The 25787-nt window shown below is 39.5% G+C and overlaps 1 protein-coding gene across 5 annotated transcripts in view; it reads left to right on the top strand.

Moving 5' to 3' along the window:
- Positions 1 to 25787, top strand: part of diaph2 (diaphanous-related formin 2) — a 373710-nt gene that overhangs the window by 291889 nt on the left and 56034 nt on the right. For all 5 annotated transcript variants that reach the window (XM_080900481.1, XM_080900480.1, XM_080900482.1 and 2 more), the window contains 2 exons: positions 11392 to 11556; positions 19923 to 20058. In XM_080900481.1, coding sequence (XP_080756607.1) covers positions 11392 to 11556; positions 19923 to 20058 — 301 coding nt within the window. The remainder of the gene's footprint in view (positions 1 to 11391; positions 11557 to 19922; positions 20059 to 25787) is intronic.

Raw genomic sequence — 25787 nt, 5'->3', positions numbered from 1 at the left:
CTTGGTAAACACATTTGCATTTTAATGACTGATATAGATTGTTCTCTTGCTCAATACCGCCATCAACCCACAGCCCACCCCGGCCCACACTGATAAAAGGCGAGCAGCACCTAGTCTAGTTAAATCACCTGTTTTGTAACACAAGCACACGCATTACTGTAAGTGACAATTAGAATACAGATGTAGCATGTGGGATGAACTGCATCATTTTAGGAATAGTGTTGTGGCTTGTCAACTCTTTAAGATTTTCAGAAGGTAATTAAAATAGCAAAATACAAAATAACTGGGTTAATCTGCACACATTGAAGTGCCTCAGCTAATGTTAATAGACGGAGACTGAGCAGTTGAAAATATCTTGGAGCACAAATGGATGTCATCAGAGCAGCAATCAGCCTTTGACAAGTGAGCATTTGAGGAGGCAGATCATTTTTTGTGTCCCCAACTCACGTTTTCTTCCCCGCCACCTGCAGAGGATGATGCTACCCATTAAAGAGAATTTACCTCTGTGGGCATGTAATCTGATGCAAATTAGAGCAACACACTGCCAAATGACTGCAGTGACAGTGCTACGGAGCAATTGTAGAAGGTAACACAGCCAACCTATATACCTGTAACTGTAATTTGACAAGCGTTTTATGAAAAAAGATGAACATATTGATCTTCGTGTCAATACACTAAAGCAAGGAATGCATGATACATTTGCCAGTGAGTAGTTCGGGCTTTTTCCCAACAGTACTATCACAGTAAGCTGTTTGCAATGGCCCTGTGCTGGTACACCATTAAATATGTGCTTGAAGAAGAGTCTCTTTATTGATGTGCAACAAGAAAAAGAGACAATGTTGCTAATGCCTGTTTATAACATGCTTTCGTTCTTTCCCTGCTGCTTTCTTCCTTTTTGTTCAACTTGTGATAATACAAACTTCTTGCAGCATTTACTACAGAGATAATTCATGTATCTCCACAGAGATAATGCGAGCAAATATTTTCTTCTGAGGTCCAGCCATGTTAAGATCCTGCTGGATGTGTATAGAGGCTCCAAAACCACACATTGGCAACCAATCAAGCCAGTGATTTTCACAGATAAGAAATATAATTGGTTCAAAAAACAATGCAGGGATTTTTGTTTCAAAAGTTTTGTTTTTTTTTAAATATTACTGATAGTAACTGTTGGCATTTCACAATAGTAGACAGGCTTGAGGATGGGAGGAGTGCAGCTGGGGAGGCTCTAATTTATCTGTTTGTCTGTGTTTTCCTCCCCACACTAGAAGGGGGAGGAGGCTGTAACAGGGCCCGGCTCCACAGGGGACAGTTGTGTTTAGTGGTGGCATTGATTTTATAAAAGGTTGCGTAGTGGGGAGGCTAGGTAGGCCTGTCAACTTTAGCTCTCACCAAAGCACATCACACCGGCAATCTAATTGTGCTCTTTCTTTAATCCCAAAACTTTAAAAAGGGTGCAGTGTGCAAACATATGCCTACACATCCTTCCTTACAGCGGTGCAGCTATTACAGTATGTATTTACTTGATTCTGCTGTCAGATAGGCGGTGCTCAGTTCCATTCGTTTACCTCTTCTCATCACAACACCACTCTGTATGTTTTTGCAATTCGATACGCACGCTGAAAGCAAGTGAGTTAAAAAAGTGTCCAAGATTTTACCAAGACAAAGATGGATTGTCAGATTTGCACACTTTGTTTGACAGCCTGTCCTATGAAAATATAACCCATTGCAATTTTCATTTTGAAAACGGTTCAATAGTGGGAGGCCAGAAGAAGTAACGGGCTAAAGAGTGAAATATGAGAGGACCAAAGAGATTAGGACAGGAAGGGAAAGAAAATACTGGCAATGAAAGTACTTTTTTGTACAGGTTGGAGGACACACACATAGCCAGAGGCAGTTCATCAACTGCTTGTCAGTGCCCCCCCACCCCCTTTCTTTTTCCTCTGTCTTCAGAGGGGAATCTTGTCAGGGTCAGGTGCAGAGATAACCTAACTTGTACACGCAGCATCCACTACCACTCCCCTGAACTTCTAACTAAACTACTGAACTTTCATTCGCTGCTCTCCGTTTTAGCTCAGTAACGTCTAAAATCTTCATAACTTGTTGAACATTCATAAAGATTTATGAGAACTACTCATACTTGTTATTAAAGCACAGCGACGTCTCGAGAACGCGCGTGTCAATTTAATCGTGGTATTTATATTTACATGTGTAACAGCTGCTGCACACATCCATTATTCCACACACAAATGCAATTTAAGTGCCAGTTTTCTGTCACTCGTTAGGCACTATATTGGCAAATTTGCTTGCCTTCTAGCGAGCACATCTTACTGTATTCCCCCCTGTCAATTATCTTTTCCTCCTCTTTCTGCACTGTGACACCCAGCAGCTTTTTCACTGGCGAGTCGCACAAAGCTCCTCTGTCTGCCCGCTGAGCCACATGACAAAAAAACTCTTGGGGAGATCATTTTATCTTACTCTTGATTGCCAGATAATTATCAGTTAATTATTTAGAGCCTTAAATTAATTTGCTAAAAATAGTCTCTGTGCTTCTGTGTTGCCAATGGAGACGGCTCCATTATCCGTTTCTCCCCAGTCTCTTCTTCTCCAGCCCCACGTCTTTGACAGCTACTTGTGCCACTCATGTCTGACTCTAATCTAATAAAGGACGGGGTTGTCCTTTTGTATTTAAAGGAGCCTCATTTTTCAAATGCTTCAGCACTGACTCTTTGAATGTCTCATTGTTCTTTGAGTGCAATTTACAGCACGTCATTCACAGAGCACAATCACACAGTTATAGGACACTGATTTATTTATTTTTTGGTTTTATTGTTATATTTTTGTCGCCAAAGTTCTTACAAAACCTGAAGTTTAGAAGCCATATGATGGTGAGCAACATAGCACAAACTTTACTTGTGCTGTACAATCTTCTTGAGTTAGTAATATCTCGTTTTCACTTACCCCTCTGCTCCTAGGACACTTCATTAGGTTGAAAATGCTCTGGACAAAGAAATGTCCGATAAGTACTCTTAAAATGGGATTCATTGGCTTAAAGAATCGAAACTTGTTTTATTTTTTCAAACGCACACACACACTCACACACGCACGTGCGCGCACACATGCCTTCACACTCGTGCGCACACCAAACCGGAGGCCAAACAGGATGACCTGCTGAATGGGTTTGTGCTGTGGTAATGATAAGGCTATTGAATGGAGCTGTACTCTTGTCACGCTCGCTGCTGGGCCGCTGGGCTGACTGAAGGAATCTAATCAATATACAGTCTCTCTCCCTCTGCCTTTTTTTCTTTTTGTACAAACAAATTAAAACCTTGGCCAGTTGTTAACTAGTTGTTCTCATAGAGACATTCTGGCTTTTGAAAGCCATCATTATCATCAAATAAGAGATATTGCCTCTAGCACCCTTACCTTTGATAAAACAAAAAGCTTGTTATATTACGGAAAAAAACTAAGGAAAACCATTTAGCGTTCAATTTTTATTACATTTGAACTTTTTAATGAAAGCTGTGTGAAAGCTACACTCGTAGACCTTGTTAGATCTCGGTTTTCTCCCCTTTTCACTCACACTTCCAATTGATCTGAATAAATCAGTCTGTGCAGTCATTGTTGTGAATTGTACAGTACAGAAAATAATACACTGCACATCAAACAGATGACCCCTGCTCTCATTCGCCTATTAAAACAGACAGCACTTGAGTTTATCGTTGAGTTATTTACATTATATCAATATCATTTGCATAACATCAAGAAATTTAGCAACAGTTCTTGTTTGCTTCGTGGTGCTACATAAAAGGTTGAAGCCGTCCAGCATGAAGGCAGGAGATTCCATTGACATTTTAAACACACTGCGGCAGTCTGGAAGCACACCTAAGAGGTCCCGCTTTCTACTTTATGCATGGTGATTACATAAAGAAGATAGAATCTGGAGAAGCTGTGAGCAAATCTAGGTCAAATTGCTCGTTTCAGAGCTGAAGCTATTGGTAGCTTGTAGATAAAATATAAAGCGAGCACCACAACAATGCCAACAATTTAAATCTTGGACCGATTGTAATAATTTGCTTTAAGCCAAGTTTAGAAACTAACAAGTAAAGCAGCTTGAAAACTTGCTTTGCTAATTGAATATTAGCAAATGCTGCATGTTTTGGAGTGGCTGCAGCTGGCTGCTAAGGACAGATTCAGTTGTACAGCGTGGCTGATATCCCTAATAATGACACAAAGTCAGTGGTCATGTTTGTGATGTTGACCTTTTGCCAATTAATTAGTTTTAATTTGTTTGCTATTCACTTACAAATGATAGTGTCTGTGTTTATATTTTGCACAGCTTCCTAACTTATATGAATAGCAGAACGACAGCATGGTTATGACAGTGTTATCAGTTGGTGAAATGATAATTAGAAATTGATAAAGCGCATTAAAACGAAAAGACAGAGCGAGATCCTGCTCAATAAACAAATATTACAGTCCAACAATTGTGATTCATCACTGTCACTGTCAGCTAGAACTACAAAGGCAGGTTATACACAGTCAATACCGTGTGCCCTACAGAAATAAGCATCTGTTTACTCCCACAGTAACAAAGCCAGACGCGTCTTTTAAATTGATCATAAAGCAAGAAAAGACGATTTTCCTGCCAAGTAGAAGGTGAGGAACATGGTTTGTTTGTAGTATGATGTACTAACTAGGACTAAGGTGAGCTAACTGTTGCGTCAATATCTATATATGTATAATAATACATTTTACTCCAATATTCAAAGGTGCACAGTGAATACATCTAAACGTGATTAAGCGTTAGAAGGAGAGTTCCTATAATTATGAGACCAAACAATCACACTCATTTCCTTCTACATTCCACGGTCTTTTTATGCTGAAGGAAAAATGTGATAGTTGGATTCACTGAAGAACAAATCAATAAATGTGCAACACTGGGTATCATTAGCTTCCCAAATTACAAACTCCGTGTACCAGCATTCTGCACTCTTTAAAATTGGTCGAGTTGCATTTTTTGTGGTTGTTGAACTATGTAATAATGTTTACGAGCAAGCTTTGTCTATTAAATGAAATGTAATAGCTGCGTTGCACATACTTTCTTCTTCGAGGGGCGACTCACCAGTTATTGTAATGTTAGGACGGGATTGATGTTTAACGATTAGATCAGGGGAAGCAAGAGACTTGACCTTTTAGAATTTGACAAGTATAAACGTTGTAAACACAGTGGATTTGCATTGTCATGTTTCCGCTCTGTGAAAATTACACAGAGAGGCGCAGGCCCCGGGCATCGATGTGGCATGAGATTATTTTGGATAAGGATGAAAGGATGACGACAACCAGGAATGGTTATCAAAGATAAAATTGTGTGTTTTGTGTAAGTGTGGGTGTGTGTTGTCTTCGGATTTACTCACCAGCACCGTGATAGTGGACATCAAATTATTTTTGCCAAATTATTTTTTCCTGTGCTCTGACAGCTTTTTTAATAGCCTATCCATGATTCAACAGGTCATTCCCATGGACCTAATCCCCTCATTTCTAATTCATATAGTCTCTTTTCCTTTATCAGATGTAGTCATTACACCCACTAGTCTCCCCCTCATTGAGTTGTTATAACACCAGCTGGGTGCTGTACTGAAGAGCTTTGAATGCTTAAGTAGAAGCAACCTTCCTCTCTGCACGTATAAATATTTCAGACACAGACAGGCAGAATAAATTGACAGTAAAATTGACATTAAATCTGTCTTTTAATTTCCAGAGATAGAGGAGGCAGGGGCTGTAGGTGAGATGATGGAGAGGAGTATAGAGAGAGTAAAGGTCGTGACCCCAGTGTCAAAGTGGTAATATAATTCACTGAGCCTCTGTTGTGTGGAAAATACATTCATCACAAGTATTAAATATACACCACATCCCTAGTACTATGCAGATGTTTCAGGCACTGTTGATGTGCACTGCAGTCAGGAAGGTGCAAGATGATTCCCAAATTCTTTCTGCGTCATAACAGCGACACCAAGCACACAGCCTGTGTCACAAACAGACAAGGAGTCACGCAATAGATCCCATAGAGACAACCTAGACCTACAGAAGAAATGTGTTAGGATTGCTCTAATATTAGAAAATGTAATTGATAGCATTAATCACGACATTATTGGCACCTTTCAACATCCAAGAGAAATTGCAGAAAAAAGAAATACAATTTAGTGTGCAACGACAAAGATGGATAGGACAGGACTGCATTTCTCAGTGGCACACTGTTGATTTTCATCCAAGGTGTTGTTTTGATTACTTTGGACAAAATCCAGCAGCTTTCAGTGAGTATTGTTTCACTAAGGCATTCAGTTTGGTACAGATTTAATTATTCCCACATTGTAAAATGAGCCTGTCTTGAATTCTTGCATTTTTAAGTACGACAAATAGGCTCACATATCAGACAAATACGAGCTGAGGTTTAAGGCACCTAAAACATTCATATTTTTTTAAATTCAAATTCAAATTCAAATTTTATTTGAATACATACATACATAGAAAGTGTTCAGTATTACTCTGTAATACATATATTTAACTACTGATTAAGTTTTGTCATGTTTTTAGCAGTCTGTATTCATTTATCAAGTGATTGTAGAAGGTATGTTTTGTTTTTGATTATTTTTATTTTTATTTGCTTTTTTATTGTTGCGAGAGCTCTTGGGATGGAAAAATCGTGTTATGTATAATTGCAAATACAATTTCTCCTTTGCCTTCTACATAGATTGTTTACTTGCATGCAACCAATGTCTACTAAACCCGATTTGTCAATAGAACTTGAGGAGAGGAATTCTCACTGTTTTCTTGCATTTCTTTTTAATGAAACCGTTTTTTGATGTCATTTAATTGAAAAAAAGAATATTGTAATCATACATTTACATTGATTAGTGAGTAAATAAGTTGTCCAACAAAATACATTGACATAAACTTAAAACTCTGGCTAGAGACCGACCACATGTATTACACCAAGGGTGAAGGACTAGGCAAATTTGAAAGCAGTAGAGAGAGAAGGCCATCATAGCTAGGATTATCTGCTTTAATTGGGAGAGTAAGAAAACAACTTCAATTGTATAATACTGAGATCTAGTTGTGAGATTTTCCACACTGTATCCTTCAATATGAAGGCACGTGCCTCCTTGAAATTTTGGCAGCTTCCGCCTGCTCGCCCTCCTAACCCCCCCCACAGTATTAAAGCATTTAAGTTTATCCCACTTCTTCAGTTTTTATATGCAGATGAGAGAAGTGATGCAAGCAGAAATGCAGATTTTTGAATGTCTAAGCAGCAACAGTTACAAATAGTTTACTCATTCATTAATTTATTAAGGAACAACCTTCTCTCTCTCACTCTCTCTGTCTGCCCTGCCTCTGCTCTCAATTCCTTCATCCCTTTCTCATCCCGTTCTCGCTCTCAACATGATGGGTTATGTCCAGTCAGTGGGCAGCCTTGGTGTAATTTGGCCCACAGGGGCTGTTGGCAGTAGGTGTGGGGATAAAGGGAGCAGGGATAGTGGGGTTTGGAGAAAAGCAGGCTTAGCGTGGGGCCTTGGATGGAAGGGCCAGCAAGCAAAAGCATTAAATAAACATTAATGGAACTAGGTTACAAGAGATTTATTAAGGAGGCTTTTTGGGGCCCCACTGTAGGGTTTTATGCAGCACTTTAATAATTCTCTCATGCACACAGGTAAACAAAGCAGGTAATTTATTGCCATCCTCATAGGTGGCCATTGTAAAAGCTGTCTTAACTTTGTTTTTGCCCACAAATGGATTTGTCTATTTCTTTGGGATTTATCATGACATTGAATTGAGTTTGGCTCCAAAAAGCCTTTTTAACATCTAGGGTAAGTCTGACTTGGATATGATTTTGATGTTACGTTATGGTGATGAAAACAAGCGGACTTAATCACAGCTTACTGATGTTAAATGTGGCCTTTTTGGCATGCCATGCACTGATTAAACACAGTAATGAGGACACTGTACTAGGACAAAGACAGAATTTTGAAATTGTACAAGGGCAGGTTGGGTTTTGGCAAAGAGAAAGAGAATTTAAAACCTACAGTAAAGCAATGCTTTGCACTGACACCACACTTCGTATCTTACGTCGTGTAAACCAGCACCATCAGTTATGATAGTCAGAAACTTGTGTTGCTACGTAAGCCAGGGGTTTGCAACCAGCTGCTATTTTGCAAGCTCCGTTTAGACTAAATATGTTTATCTTTCAAATATATCAGCTTCACTTAGTTTTTAGTGTTTAACCACATGAAATAAAGACTTGTAAAAAAGTTCAAAACTGACAAGATGTACCACTATAGAGTGGCAATTTAAGAAAAAAATCGAATCTGTCAAACTACATAAATTCCACATTTGTAACATTGAGCCCTCAAGCAGGCGCAGTTGTCCTGTTCTGTGTTGATGAGGTTTAGTCTTCAGGAAGCGCAGGCAGTGGCCCTTTGAGGACAACTAGAAGAGGAGAGCAAAGACTGACGAACAGGGTCAGGGCAACCAAAGGCTGCATGCTGCTTTACCTTGAGACCCATTCCCTCTGCTCCCTGCTCTGCTTCAAGGGAATTTAATGGAGAGAATATGATGGGGAAATGTAAAAAGAGAATTATAAAGGGAATGTGTTTGATTGAGACAGTGGTGGACAGGAAGAAAGTAAAGGAGACGGATCAAGAAAAAATTTATCTTTACAGAGGAGAGAGAATAAAGGCTGCAATGACTGTGAGAAAGTAAGGGAAAGAAAATAGTAACAGACATCCTGACAGAAAGACATTCAAAGAATGGCATTGCGACTGTGTAGAGTGTGTGTGTGTGTGTGTGTGTGTGTGTGTGTGTGTGTGTGTGTGTGTGTGTGTGTGTGTGTGTGTGTGTGTGTGTGTGTGTGTGTGTGTGTGTGTGTGAGAGAGTCTATTTGCCTGTTCATTCCGTTTCTGTTGCGTGTTGGATGAAGGCTCTACCATACCGGTTGTGTTGCTGCAGGATAGTGTGCGTCAGGCTCCATCAATATGACATGTCTTTGATGTGGAAATACAAGGAGCAAAACCCCAGCCAGCCTCAGTCCAGTCCCCAGTGGGCCACATCTACCACAGTGCATGTGCATACATGAGTATTTGAGTGAGTGAAAACAGAGAGAGGGGAGAAAAGTAGAGAAAAGGAAATGCAGAGAGCCACAAGCCACAACAAGCACTAAACATAACCACTGTCTCAATGCTTAACTGCCATTCTGCAATGAGGCAACAGTTGTGACCTGAACATTTTCAGAACCAAAGGGACTGTGCACTCAGTCGTCAATACTGTGGAATCAATATTGTATGCAAAGTAAGTTAATAAGCATATCTGTGCCGCTGTCGAATGATAAGGTGTCGTGATGCTTTTTGCACCAAAACTGACACATTGATTTGGAACGAGTCTCATTCTTGTTTGCACTTCATAAATAGTAATATAAATATTTCACATTTGTACATTTTCACAATTATTATTTTATAATTGTTAGAATTGGAGGTTGTTAATATATCCCAGTCTGGCAATAAGCAGTGACTATATTGGTGTTTTTGGATGAAGTGCCACCACTTGGTAGACTGGACCTTTTAGAGAAGAGAAGGGAGGATAGTGTTTAGACTTTATGAAACAAATGCAGCTCCTACACTGAATAGATATATTACTTTGGCAAGGTTTTACGTTTACATTTATCTATCAGACCTTCAGGTTTTCACACACATGTCGAATGAAGGGGAGGTGTATAAAAGACGATATAAAAGCAGTCTGGGAGAAACAAGGGGGTAAATCACAAACAGGAATAAAGACAAGGAAGAGGAAAGAAAAGGAGGAGCTTGCTATGAACCTGGACTGTGTCATTTCTGCTGTGTGTTTGCGAGCAATGGCTTCGAAGGTCCAAATCAAACCAGACAGGTCTGTCATATACACAACTATTTTACTAGAATTCAACTTGTATCCTACTTTACTGCTAAAAAATGTTTTTGGATTTGTGGTTGACCCTTTGACGGCTTCTGGGGGCATGGTAGAGAGAGTTTAAGATTCACTATCCTTTTGTAGCTTGCCAACTTTACCAACTTCTGAATACCTGAGTGGAATATAGCTGTAACAGCTACATGCAGCACAGGGGAAAATGGCCTTCAGCATGGGAGTGTCTCTAAAATCAAGTGCAGATATGTCTATGCCAATTCTCTCATTTCATTCTCTAGTCGTTTAAGTGGGTTGATGAAATGTAATTCATATAAAACTCCAATAAAAATTCAATAAAAACACAGAAATTTGGTATTAAAACCTTTTTCAGGAAAGGTTTTATAGCCACCCTTGTATTGTAATGATGTAGGCTGCTAGCATGTTCAAATACAGTGTGGCTACACTGTAACATGAGTACAGGTTTTTGCTAACTGTAGCTGGGACCTCGCCATCAAAAATAAACTTTTTCTACTCAGCTCTTCTGTCGCCTGAGGCTGGGGACTGATGTAGTGATTTGTGCTGCTCAGTGCAGCCAACAACAGAGCAGTTTCCACGCTTACCTCTTTGCCTTGACATAATGCTAGGAGTTCCTGCAATTGCAAGAACAAAAAGGCACACCTCAAGCCATTTAGCTTCGTGCCACTGCAGATGTGACAGATACAAAAATAGCCTCTTAAGAAAGAAGATGGAACTGATTGAAGGCACAGCAGGTGTCAGACACCACCGCCTGTGTACTGAAACTAGTACTACTCGAGTTTCTATAGTGTTTTTTTCTCCATACATGTACTTGCATGTCTGTAAATGTTGGTAGATATGTGTATTTTGTGTCGTCCTCATCTCACCTGGACTACGTGAGTCTCCGAGTGTCCAAGTGCAGTCTATGAGAGGTCAATGGCTGCTGCGATAATGCTTAACTGATGCTGGCTGTCAATAGTCATTCACCAGGAGAAAAGTGCTCCGCCTGTTCAGTAAATTACACAGTGCGACGTGAGCTGTGAGGTTCAAAACAACCTGACCCCACTGTTGTTGTGAGAAACAATAGAACAATGACTGCAATCAGCTTTTCCAGCAACCATCTGTGTCATGCTGCTGACTACAAAACACCTTTCCATTACTCCAGGGCTGCAGCTATTAGCTCACCATGCCATTGACTCCAAAGTGAGATGGAGAGGTTATTGTAATGCCACATTAGATTGTCTCTGACCCTTCTTTATCTAGTATTTTGTTTTGCTGACCTTGGCATAGGTGGGCTTTTTGAATGCTATAAAGCTTGTGAAAGTGATCATTTTTCCTAGAGATCAACACGCTTGTGAGATGTGAGATTATATTGGAGGTTATTTTTGAATATGCTTTGTGTATGTTTGAGACATGTCTTTCTCCTTTTTTCCTTGACTCTCTGCTTCTCACGGCTTCAGCAAGAGTTCCAGGGAGCAGTATGAAAAATTGTCCACCATGCACAAGAACATGCAGAAGCTGTATGAAAATATAGGCAGTTATTTTGCCTTTGACCCCCACTCGGTCAGTGTGGAAGAATTCTTCGGAGAACTGGCCAACTTCCGCATGCTCTTCATGGTAAGTGCAAACTTTCTGATTTTTTGCACACGAACACAAACACGTTCCTTCAAAGTAGGCACATACGTTGACTAACAGAAGCCCCCACCCACACGTGCGCATACTTTTGCACACGCTTACTTGCACACACTGGGTGTCAGTGAATTGAGAACAGAGGTTGTGTATTACACATGCACACATTTTCATCAAACTTCCAGGGTCCTGACAGGTGGTGAAAACTTGTGCGAAAATTACACTGCTGTACTTTCATGGATGCACTTGAATAGAAAAAGGGGACGCCGATTATGTCGTATCGCACTTCCATTAGTTTGAAGGACTTTGGAAGGATATACAAAAGAGAAATATCAAAATCTAAGCAGAAGAGGCTGAGGTAGTCATTAGTAATGGACCAGCTCTGAAAGCAAATTTTCCATAATGCACCTCAACAGCTTCTCAACCCTTCCTGTCAGGTAAATGCTTACAGCTTTCAAACTCTACACTGTTAGTCCATAACTCAGACTTCTTCTGCTTATAATTTTTCCTCATGTTTTCAATCGCAACAACTCCAAAGACATCACTATGGTCTTACCTCGGTTATTTTGGCAGACTTGGTACATCTTCAAAGCCAAAAAAGAAATTATGAAACGTAGATCATTACGTGAACAACGATGGTGAAATAATATCCGTCATCTGATAATCTGTCAAGATTTTCTGATGTTTCTGAGTCACTTTTCTGAATATTTCTTTAATGTTTATTCAAGATGTTTGGGTTTTGGTGAACAACATGTTAATAAACAGGAGAATTACTGTCACGCCATGTTTGATTTACCTGTCTTTGTTCTGAACCTCAATTTCAGAAATGAGGCCGATTGTTTTTTTTAACACCCAATATTTAACATTTAACATGTCGATTTTTAGGAAAAAGAGCAGATAAATGTAAACTTTCTCTTCATGTCAAACGTCCTTGACTTGAGAACTGGAAGAAAGCGTCCTAAGTTACAAAGAAAAAATAAAACGGGTCAATCAAAGCAAGACTACTAATAAAAGAGGCGTCGGCAAGCTTCATAACCTGGTAAACAGTGTCATTTACATATTTATTCTTTCACATATATGTAAATACAATAAAAATATATCTTTCCACTGATTATAAAGTATGTTTTGTCTGCAATAAAAAGTATATATATCATATACAATATCTGAGAAATGCGATGAGAAAGGTTTGAGGTTCACTAAATGTGAAGTAGCATTTTAAATTGGATTAAGGGAAATAAAAAAACAGCCTCTGCTACTTACAGCAGTGAATAAAGGGCAAGGGAGATTAGTGTGTAAGAGGTAATATTAATGATAAGATAAACATCCTCTGTTAAGTAGTCTGTTAAACATTCATTCAAGCGTCTGTGGTTTTCCACCTTGAACAGTCTAGTCATCCCTACCAGCAATGCCCCGAAAGCTCCTGGTGTCAGGATGATGACACCGTGTCCAGACGGCACACCCTCAGTCTTCACCATCTATTAATGTGAATGGCAAGGTCCCCTTGTCTGAATCCTTTCCTCTCTTTTCTCTGATCCCCATTTGAAACCAGCTTTTCATTCCCGCTGATCAAAGTGCACAACCATACAACATAACGCTCCCTTGAGGATTCCAGAGTTGCATGTCTCTAAAAGAAGCATCCACCCAAGAAAATAAATTATTCTCTCAAGCAAATAGCTGCAGATGAATATTTTATTACTGATTTAAACTTTCCTTCTATGGTTAAGGGGAGGGAAATGACTGGGATATAGTTTTGTGAAATGGGGGTTGGATTATAAGTTAATATATTCATATAACAACAATCCTTTAATCACCATATTTTTCAGATTTTCAGCTTTTCAGCTCTGCTGACAGGAATGCTAATCTCATCTGCTCGCAGAGCACAAGAAATCAATGCTTGTTTATACTTTTATTTCTCTTACCCTGTGAAAACAACTGCGCTAGCTTCTTTTCAGCACAGCGAAAGCTTCTTCTTAGCTTTTCTTGTCAGTGAAGCAATTTTAGGGAGATACCTGCATCATGTTATTTATCTTTGAAAAGGTTGACCTGCATCAGCCGCTGCTGATTTGTTCCAACTGGCAAATTGGAATTCAAGTAAATTTAACTTCTTAATATGCCTGGTGTGTCTCACACTCTTATTTCAATATTGAGACATTGCATTGTTTGACTTTCTTCCGTCTGTGTTGCATTGCCTTGTGCAATGCATTCACATCACAAAGCATCTGCAGTATTAAAGAATTCCATTGCAATACAGTCACCCTAAATTGCTTTTGCTAAAAAGCTAGGGCTTAATGCACCCGACCGACATGAGGCATTTGAGTAAACGCATTGACAGACAGTCCTCACAGAACTGAATGTAACTGATAAGAGAATCCATTAACTCGATTTCCCTTCTGTTTCATTCTCTTTTTCTCCCTCGCTCCTGTCCCATTCTCTCTTTTTTCCTGTGGCCAATGAATTCTTATTTGATTTCAGTACATGGACTCAGTATTCCAAGAGTCCAACAATTTGTTAATTTAATGCTGCTGCCATATTCTGAAATTGAGTATGAGTGAAATGCAATCGCAGGGTCTTTATACGTAATCCTGACCAGGAGCATGGGGATGAGGATTTTTTCATTAATGAGTTATCAAAGCACAGCAGATGGGCTGGGATGAACTAACAGTCTTCCTTGTTAATTGAGTGACTTTCTAATAAGACCAAAAGACCCAAACTGGGTTCACAAAGTAGCAAGATAGAGCATCTAAGAGATTAGAATGATGGTTTCTGTGTGTGGGGGTGGATCCGTCCACTTCTTAGCCCGCATGATATTTCTAAAGCTCCCTAATTCCTTCACAATATGAGAAATGATCATAATCAAGCTGATGATGCTAAAGATGACGCTCTGGCAAAGACTGAGCTCTACCTTCTTGCTGAATCACTGTCACATTTCCTCAGGATGCTTCTAGTGGTGCACAGTCATTAAATTCTTTGCACCAGATTTTAGAGGTCACCTATCAATATGGGAATACATGTATACTGCAGAGCAGAAGTCTCACAATCTGTAACCTATAACTTCTTGAAGACATTTCCCCAACATCCTGGCACACAGTGTAACAGATGGCTAATAAACACATTTGCTGCTTAAAGCCCAGGCGTTGTAGTGTTTGTAAAATTCAAATGAGATATAGCAGTGACACTCTCTGTGTGAGATCACTGGTGCGACTGAGCAGTTGGAAATACTTATTGCTCCCTCATTGGACTGGCAAACCTGTATGCATGGGAGGGGAACCATGCTGTGGGAGATGTATTGTGTTGTAAAGGGTCAAGGAAGAACAGCAAACACATTTCATGAATTATTGAAAGAACGGACCTGGAAAGGGAAAAGTCTGCGTGGCCTCGTTGGTGGGTTGGACGTGGATGTTCCACAGCATTCAGTTTCAAGCCAAGTATAGAGAGAAGAGTACCTACAATCTCCATCGCAAACACACTGAGTGTGACACGCACTCTCATCTCGTGGCTTCTGTGAGCCTCGGTGCTGCAGTGTGCTGCTTCAGTGGTGATGTTGTCAATCATACTTGAAGATGCTATTTTACAAAACCACATTTTGTTTTGTCTCTCGGTTTAAACATCCATACAGAGCACAGCCAGGGCCCATAAATGCAGGGTTTTACAGCTTTATTTAAGGGTTGTGGGGTTAAATTGTCGCTATAAAAGATAACAGTTGTTGCGGTGGATATTCAAAGGCCAGTTTTTAAGCTAAATGTATTTTCTCGAAGAGCATTTCCATTTCATTTGTGAACAAAAACCTCCCGTGCTCAATAGAAATATCATTTGCCCACCAGCAAACTCAGTAAAAATATACCGGCTGCTGTTTTTGCTTTATGTGTTGCAACATTTGAATTTGAAAAGTCTCTGCTCAATTAAATGAGAAATTTGCCACACCTTGACTAAAATTAGATTTGCACTTAGATTTACTGTGTGTCACAGGTGGTCAGGTAATATAATCCATCAATGTAATTTGCGCTGGCACTTTGCAGCCACCTTGGATCAGGTATTTCGAAGACCCACTACAATCACAGGCCACTTCATTAGTTACACCTTGCGAGTACCTGAACTGCCATCATTTTTTGTGGCATAGATTACTAAAGGTGCTGTAAACAAACAGCATTATGTGACTCAGCTGTTCCAACACATCTCAAATATGGTCTGTTGGTTTGAGATCTGGAACCAAGTGTGGACTTGGTCTGTTGTAGCCCATCTGCTTCAAGGTTCACTATGCTCTTCATTCAGAGATGATCGTCTGCATGCCTTTGTGATAATGTGTGCTTATTTGTGTTACTGTTGCCTTCCTCTCACCTAGAAGCAGTTTGGGCCATTCTCCTCTGACCTCTGGCATCAACAAGACATTTTTACTGAAAAAACTGCTGCTCACTGGATATTTTCTCTTTTCTGTACTACTCTCTGTACGGCCTAGAGGGAGTTGTGTAAGAAAATCCCAGAAGATCATCAGTTTCTGAAATAGTCAGCCCAGCCTGTCTTGTACCAAGAGCCTTGCCACATTCAAAGTCACTTTTTCAAAATAATCTTTCTTCCAGATTGAGATCCTCACTTTGAAATTAAGCAGATTGTCTTGACCATGTCTACATGCCTAAATGCACCAAAATGCTGCCACGGGATTGGTTAATTAGATATTTGGGTTAACAAGCGGTTGAACAGGTGTGCCGTATGGAGTGGCCTTTGTGTATATAAATGATTGGAGTGTGAGCCCCAGGACTGATTTCTGTGGTATCAGGGGCATTAAAAAATCAAGGTTAAAGAAAAACAAACAAAAAATAAAGCATTAACAGACTGGGGACTTGCAACAAGGTAACATTCAGGTTATGGATATAGTAAGATAGAAAAGTCATTACTCGTTTTGTATACAGTGTTGTAGTGTAACACGCATCAGTAACACAGAGGTTAATGAATCTTATATATTGTTTAGCTCATTAAGTAACAGAACGATGTCTTTTTTTTATTTAAATTTTTAAAAAATGTAATAAATAATTAACCTATTGTGCGACTAATTATAGTAATGAGCATCACCTAGAGACCAATGCCATGGCCAAAAATAAACATTTTCATGGTTACTTCAAATTACATTGTTACTTGTACTTTGATCTTGAGCGGTCGAAAGTGCTTTGGAGACCAACTGCAACGCATGTGCTTTCATAACTTAGTCTCAGAATTTATAAACAATATCTAAGCATTTCAAGAGGAACCCGAATTCTTGCCTTACGTGTTATATGGGTTTAAATCAGGTTGTCTGCATGAGGTGTGTTTTTGTTAAGCAGATCTCATGATGATGATGGTTTCCCCTTCTGTGTCTTCCTACGATACAGAGCTGCCAAGAAAATGAGACTTGATACAATCAGTCGCTGCCAGTGGCAAAATTGGGGTGGCCAAAGAGAATGGTAGAGCGAACACTATGAGTGAACACATATTTGGTGCTATGGTAATTAGTCGTGCTGTTTGATTAGAGCAACATGATTATGTTGCATAATCATGTTTACAGTCAGAATTAGTTGTTTGTTTAAAATAAGTTTTGCCGACAGGATTTTTTATGCAATCTGCATAATTTACAGCAACTAATGCTGTAAGTGTCGAGCATTACAGTGACAGTATCCCCAAAATGAATCTTGTCAGCGGACGGTGACAAACATTTTGAACTCAAATAATCTCTTATTTGAGCAAAAAGTTAAGTGTTTTACTAAATATATACCCATGCACTGCTTTACTAACTCCAAATAGCAACATAGTGTTCGGACTAGTTTGTGTATCTGTTTCATTTGCACAGCTTGAATGCGATGATGATAAAATATTGGTTGAAATGTGAGTGTTTACAAATCTTTTTCAGCCACAGAAAGATCATTTAACTTGGTCCATTTTCAAAATGCAGTTAATACTAACACTCTCCCCTATTTTTTTTAAATTACTTTCTTTTATTCTATTACGACTTCATTATTACAACACCCCTTTACCCCTCTTTTTCCCTCTATCTCTCTCTTGCTCTGTCTCATTGCCCTTGTCATCTAACAAGGAGACAGTGACAATGAGGGCTTGTGTCCTTGGACATGGAGAAAGGCTCTGCTATTGACTGGCATGATGAGCTGCTTTTTCCTTGTTCCTTTCCCACAATCCCCATAATCCCCCTGTCTTAGCTGCCAACACGACACACACATCAGGACCACAGGGGCATTAGATGGGGGGCCTACTGTCGCCACTTATTATATCAGTGCACAGGGCCATGCCTTCACTTACGGATGCACACACACATGCATGAGGGGAACACCACAATAAGCAGGAGGGCAAAAATGGCTTTCACCATAGGCACATATGCATGTATATGTATAGATACAGCATAACCGTTCCCACGTGCACACCCACCTACAATGGGTCCTGTGCAGGGCTGCACCTAGAGCTGGGCGATAGAACGATAACGATATGTATCGCGATATAACTTTTACTCGATAGAGAAATTAAGCTATCGCGATAGACCTCGCCGCTCTTGTCCTCTTAAAAAAAAAAAAAAAAAAAAAAAAAAAGGTCAGCCGATCCAAATTAAGTAGCGCAGAGCCGAACCAATCACAGCCGCAGCGTCACGTCGCGTGACTTGTTACGTACAGCACAAGTGCCAAGCCGCACGTGTGTTTGTTTGGGAAGCAGCCAGCGGGTAATGGAGGAAATGAGTGTGCCGACTAGAAAAATCAACCGAGCGTGACCGAAGAGAAAACAGATGATGGTTCCAATGCCGGAGAGATTGTCGAACGGAAGAGCCATAGAAGTTCCGTAGGGTGAAGGTATTTCGGCTATTTCAAGTCTGACAAAAAACAGAGTAGCGTGCACTGTAAATTGTGCCGAAAGCAAGTCTGGAAATACAATAAACTGGTGCATGCGTCACACTGTGCGCCACGTTATTGTTTCGGTGAAATGAATTTCTACAATACTGTTAATTCTACTCTCTGCAGTGTTTAAATGCTTACATATACACACAGTTACTGTCCGTCCACACATACGACTCGGTTCTGCTTCTATGCCCCAGCTTTGTTTACTTTTTCCCACCGAGGCTTCTAGACTTCTGATTGGCCAACATTTCGGTACGGTTAGGAATCTAGCGCCACCTGCTGCTTTGGCATGTTCATAGCAGCGTTTTCCTTCATTTCTGCCTTTATGTGTGGACGGGATTATTTTTCAAAACGAAAACGGAAAATCTCCGTTTTCAAAAATACCCGTGTACGTGTGGACGTAGCCTCAGTCTCTGACTGGAAGCGCTAATTCGTCATTCGGCTTTTGTCAGACTAAAGTAACTGTTAAAACTGTTTGAAAAGCTCAGCTATACAACAAGGAGAGATTGAGAATTTCCTTTTAGTTCTCAGTTTATTTGATATTGACAAAAGTTAGTCAGTTTTGTCTGTTCTTCTGTAAAACAAACTAAGATTTATTTTTAGAATTAATATTTTGTTTCTAAGTGGAATTGACAATTTAGTCTGTTTCGTTTGTTCTATTTTGAAACTTAAACGCTTTAGCGGCTGCCTTTTGTGTAGTTTGTAATATTTGCCTTTATTTATCTGAAAAAGTCTCATGTTCCTTAAGTACATCTACCCTGTTGAACTTATTATGGGAAATAAATATTTAAAAACAAGCTGCTGATTATTTCACATTTTACTTGTGAGCAACGGCACATTTAAATCTTACAAATATAGTTATTTGGCTTATATCGTGATAGATATCGTTATCGCCTGAAATGAAAAAAACATATCGTGATATGAAAAAATCTCATATCGCCCAGCTCTAGCTGCACCACAGACCTGAAATGAGACAACTTTTTCTTCAAAGGTCACTTGGTTGCATCTTATTCTCTGTTGGCACAAGAACAAACTGACACATTTGTAAAGGCTGAATACGTACTGTTGATTATCTCTCTTTCTCTGCCTCCTGACATTTCAGCTGGCCATGAAGTAGGCCAAAGATTATATCTTTTTCCCTCCTCAGAGACCATCACATTTCTGCTACACTTTTTAATGTTGCGGCATGTCCATACAACCATATTGATGTCTTTTTCATAACAAATGAGCTTGTGATAAGAAAACTTTGTAAGTCTTGCAGTTGAATGTTTGTGGCCCCACACATAAAGCATGATATGCTGTTTTGTTTTTGTTTTGTTTTCCCAGCAGTTTATCTGTAACTATCAAACTTTCCTCTGAGTAGAATTTCCTAATGACATGCTGCTGCTTCTGAACACTATACAGTAGTGAATATGCTTAAAAAAGTGGCTGTGGCAGGAGCCAAATTCTGATTTTATCTGTGTTTGTGTCTCTGTGCGTGTGTCTCATCAGGAAGCAGTGAAGGAGAACCACAAGAAAAGGGAGATGGAGGAGAAGATCAAGAGAGCCAAGCTGGCGAAGGAGAAGGCAGAGCGTGAGAAGCAGGAGCGCCAGCAGAAGAAGAAGCAGCTGATTGACATGAACAAAGGTATGCCACTTCTCCCCATGCCGCCACCGAGCCGGAGATAGGAGAACTCGGAGGACGAGAACAGGAGGATGGAAGGGGATTTCGTGGAAATCTGCTTCACATAGATTTGAACTGAAGGAAGAGGATAGTGTGTAGGAGGAGCAGAACTTATCTTTCTTAGCTATGAAGGAATTCTATATTTACTTTGATACCTAGCACAACGTTTCCAAACAAAACAGAGGTTATGTTTACACGTTACGTCAAGTTTCGTCCATGTATGTAGAAAGACATATTTTTTCATAAAGGACACACATGTATAATGTTATACATATTTTACATAGTGTATATCGTTCAGTTTTGTTACCAGCTTCCGTCGGGATACGAAAGAACTTGCAAGGAAATATTTGTGGGCATGTAAAGATTGAAAGCTGTGCACGACATATAGAAAAGGCAAAAGCTTGTTCTCCAGAAGGCACGTCCAATATGATTGTGGTCATTTTATTAGTCCATTGGCCCATTTATCCATTGGTCTTGTCGAAGCAATGGGCTGTTTTCAGGCGGCATGTTACATTTAATGTTGCAAATAGCTAGAATTAGACTGTGTCCTCAAGCAATGCCAGTAAGCCGTGTATTGATCAATGAAAGTCACAGTTGTTCACACATGAAAAATAATAGTGACAGAGCTGGGTGCCTGTGTGTAGTTATGCCAATGACACTGAGAAGATATTTCAAGCCTGGAGGGGCTTTGTGAGCAGTCAGTGTGTTCTTTTCTTCTTCATTTTTTTCTTCTTTTCTTGCACAAATTGACTGGGATTTTCACAATTTACCAACTTCTAAATGTCAGCACCAGGCAGAGACCTCTCTGTAGCTCAGCCATATTGGGAAATGTGACAAGACAGTTCTCAGTATGCCACAAACTCTCCAAGATAATTGATGCATGCTGCATTTTCTTTTTCCTAAGCAGTGACCTCTCTGAAAGCCTCACTTTTAATAATCCAACATGTCTGAGCTGAGGGAGCCTGTCTACCCCTCTCTCTCATTCTGGCTAACCAGATGGAGAAGGATAGAGAAGTAGGTATGATATTAAATATTTCTGCCAGAGCAGATTTTGATCTCAGTTTCTGAATGCCATAATATGACTCGTATGAATAAAACATAAGGATGACATGGGCAACGTTGCCTGCGGCCTTGGAGATAGTGGGGGTTGTGCACCAGCAGCACCAGCACCTAGCTCGTTGGACTCTTGCGATAACAATGACCTTTGAAATGATGAAATATGCACTTTAAAATTCAAGTTGTATCAAGCCCGAGCTGTATTTTTTTTCTTATGAGAAGGTTCTCACCTACACGGGCTTTAAATGTTCATATTTTTGAGTACTAACTTCTGCCTATGTGGAATGTAATCAGAGGAAGATCGATCAAATGCAGAGATTTTTAAATGTACTCTGTGAATGAGAATCTGAACTTCAGCCAGAAGCAGGTTGGAGGTTACAGCAGCTTGGTGGTTTGTGCTTCTGTTTTCTCTTAGCTTCCCTTTAAGCTGTGTGGTTTGAACACACATTGCAGGATATTTGGTGCTTTCACGTCTTACTTTTTCCCTCCATTTCTCTCCAGTTAACAGCTTTGGCCTAAGATTCTTGGCTTTCTTCTCCAATCCTGTTCTACAATTCTACATGTGCTACCGAATTAGTTATTTTCACATCACTATTTCAGCCTGAGCGTCAGCAATGTTTCCAGAGATGGATCGTTTAATACCTTTAATACACCTTTAATTAATTATGTCTGAAAATAATTTAGTGTTTTCGAAGGTTGAAAGGCTAGAATTATAATAGTCGTGTCTTTATTGTATACTAAATTTGTTTGTAGGCTAAATATATAGATGGAAGGGAGAGAGAGACAATGAGATCAAATATAAATAAATTTAGATTGCAAATCCATTAACATAAGCAGCTAGAGTAAACATATGGCTGTTGTATTATGAGAATTATGCTCAGGTCATTGTCTTATCTGTTTTATGGATTTACAGATTTTCTCATTTTATTGCTTAAGAGAGTCTTTGATGGATCATAGTATTCAGTTTAATGCCATTTCAAGAGGCTATTTTTGAGAAGGGATAGATTTGATGTCATTTCACAAATTGCAACCTAATCCTCTTCGCTTGCAAATGATTAAGAACGAAATACATATTTAATGGGAGTTTAATTCATTTAGCTTGTGCCAGGATGGCACCAGGGTGGGGGAGGGTTGACGGACAAATGCAGTAGGACAATCATTTTCCCCCCCGAAAAATCCCATTTCCTAGTTGATAAAACTTGCAATTATGCTCTCTCTACGTTCAGTGACACACACACTTCGTCAACAAGCGTGATTGATAGATGAGACAAGCGCTGAACACGTTTTCTTTGTGAAGTATTAGAAATCCTAACGTAGGAAATTGCTTATGAAATCATTACCCAGTCACCCCATTTGTTTTAATTTGCTCTAAGTGGATTTCCATATTCTCTTCAACTGACCAGATGTTCAACATTTACTAAATCACTTTACTTCACTGGAAATAACTGTTGAACACTGTAGAATAAATCCAAACTAATGGTTCTGTCTAAAACACGAGAAGATGGCTCAGCGCAGCAGGATATTTTTTATTGCAGCATATGAAACAATGTCACAAACAGCATGCTGAGTGTGTCAAGTGCCCAAGCATGGTAGAGCATCTGGACTTTACTTCTCTAAGGCATTTGTGAAGAGTAGCAGACCCCTTTGGCTGCTTGCTCGGCTGGCATCTCTGAGGTCAGTGCCCCCGTCTGGGGCAAGTGTCTGAACCCACATGTCAACTGTATACCCCAGTCAAATTCACTAAGCTTTGAACAGAGCCGGGAAGCACACATGCTTCTTTGAGCCCAATTCAGCTTGGCATAAGGCACATAAAAGGAAATAAACACGCAACCAGAAAAAAGTAATAAGTCAAACATTTTATTTAGTCCATGAGAAATTTGTTTTCTTTTTTTGTCTATTTTTCTCAGAAAAAGATACAAAACCAAACCTAATCTAGGTTCTGTGTAAACGTTCCCTTCGCGACGTGAACATCTAAAAATACACTGTCAACCTGAAGAATATAAAGCTTTAAAGCATACTGGTTATAACTTTCGAAGTTCACATTACCTTTTATGAGTGTACCAACTGCCTGCTAACTCAGTTGGAAACACAATGAAATGTTATCCAACTTTATTACTTTACTAATTGCGGATCTCAAAAGAAAAATATTTGAATGGAAAACTATATTTCAGTAAAATCAGTTCTTATAATTGTACTACAGGGTATTACTAAACGCAGTGGCTGCACAGATGCTGTTTTTATGATTAAGTTTTACTTGCAAAGGGATCATTGTTTTAGAGACAGAATTAGAGCCCACCCAGCGTCAGTCCATTGCAACAGCTGGCAGACACACTGACAGAATGTGGATCCATACATTTGGTCGCTCACTGGGATTTTTACAGCAGATAAATATGTTTAGGCAAAATGTTTGTGCTTGGGATGACACATAGTGTATTCACCTTCATATTTTTTCACAAAACATCTGGTTGAGGTTGACTATGTGACATTTTCTCTCAGTGTCTTTAAAAGTCCCAGAGCCAAGGTTCAAACCAACAGACATTAAGCAACATTTCCAATAATTCAAGCCCTGCTGTGTAAAATATCGTTTGTTGTTCATTTTAATGTAATTGTAATTATGTAATTATTACGTGTTCTTTATTCTACAGTTTCTATTTATCCAACCTCATTGTCTTGTATATAAGGAGTATATGCAATGTATATAAGATAAATTAGCTGTGTAACATTTAAACGTGCAATCAAGATGACATACATGTAACTTTACGCATACATTAGAATGTATTGGAATGTGAATCAAATTTACCCTCTTATGAACATGTTGTCATAATAGTGCTTTTTAAGTTATTTCTTCTTTTTTTTTAGCAAAGAATTTATTTTTCTGAAAAGCAAGTGTCAATTATTGTGGCATGCTAAATTAAAATTACATATTTCTCTGCAGCTGGCTGGCTGGTTGTGGCCGGCAGAGCCCTGTCAGGAATGACAGCAGTAGAGATGCAGATTGATGGTTTCGTGTGACACTGACAGCTGCCGGTAGGCCAGTGCATACTTGCTTTGCAGCCATGCCAGCCAGGTGATCATAGTCAGGGATTGACAAGCGGCAGTGGGTTGGACAGGTTGGCTGTCTAGGTATGCATGTGGCTCCACAGCACAGCAGACATGGCAAACAATATTACCAGGGGAGATAGCTTATAGAGACACGGAGGTCAAAACCCAGGGGAAAAAATATATACTTCTGAGACATATTCTCTCTTTTCCTCACCTTTGCTTAGAAAATGAAGCCAGTTTTAGAGCACTGAAACTGACCTTCTTGTTTGATATATAATATGACGAACAAGGGATAGACCTTTAAGAATTCAACAGTGATATATAAAACCTGTTTTTCCACAAACAATAATATCTTCGAAAGACCAGCCATGCCTTCCTTGTCTAGTTATAGATTTGTGATTTGTGATGACTTATGAAAATGAAATCTCTGTCTACATTTGCATGTGGATGTAAGTGCAGTGTAATGCCAAACTTTGAACAAATTGTTTTTTCTTTGTCCTTGCATGTAAGCTGTCTCAATTTAGAGTGCAAAAAGTGCAAGCCATCATCTGAAACTTCTGCATATGGACCGGTGAATTCTGCTATTACCCTGAAAGACAAGAACAAGGGCACCAGGATTATCTGCTGTCATAGACCTATTCTAATAAATTACAGCATGTTAGATTGTGCTGTATCTCCAGTAAGAATCGGGGTCTGCCTCAAGGAGATGATGGCACAGAGATTATAGAGGACTGCGTTTCAGTGCTCTTGGCCCAAATAGAATAAACTGAAATATGTAGGGAAAAAAGGCATGCAAGGATTAAATACACTTTGTTGAAAAATGCCATTTTGCAAATGAAAGTAATACAATAAAATAGTCATCCACTAAATTCCCCGATTTTGATATTTCCAGTACATCTCTAAAATTAAACGTCAGCATATTAAAGTGACCCTCATGCTTTATGGGGAAGCTTTTAGTATTTCATGATAAATACCCCACTCATTAGCAATTAAAGGCAGCATGGGAATAGTTTTTATCTGTCTGCATTTTGCATCACTTTTTCAAGGTGAACTGGTGTATTTTCTGATATTCTTTAGTATTAGGAGAAATGCAAACAAAAACAAAAAGTGTGTTATTTATGTAATTTTAGGAAGCTCATCTCTAATCACTGTCATTTCTGACTTTGTTTCCTTCTGTACGGATGGAACATTCCTTCTTGCAGTATTCTCTCTCCCATTGCTTTCAGAAATATTCTTCTTCTGCTTGGTGAAATCAGCTCTGGCACAGTTGAATCTCATTAATTTGTGGGTGGTTCAAGTGTCTGATCATTTCCCCTCCCAGATCTGGACCTCACCAGTCACTTTACAGTCAATCAAACCTAATTACCCTCGCTACAAAGACCGTCAAATCCATTTAGCTTCCCCAGGCAGCACCGCCTTTCACTGATGTGAACAGCCCATGTGGGGTTTGGTTCAGATGTTATCTTGATCTGGATTCCAAAACTGCATCCACTATCCAAATATGCCACTCACCAAAAATAAACACTACTCTGTGCAGGATGGATGAAATCCACAATCTTTAGAGCAGCTGAGTATTCTTCCACTGGCTATTTGGC

Source organism: Rhamphochromis sp. 'chilingali', assembly GCF_963969265.1.
Source record: "Rhamphochromis sp. 'chilingali' genome assembly, chromosome: 13".
Lineage (NCBI taxonomy): Eukaryota > Metazoa > Chordata > Actinopteri > Cichliformes > Cichlidae > Rhamphochromis > Rhamphochromis sp. 'chilingali'.
This window is presented reverse-complemented; position numbering and strand designations above follow the sequence as displayed.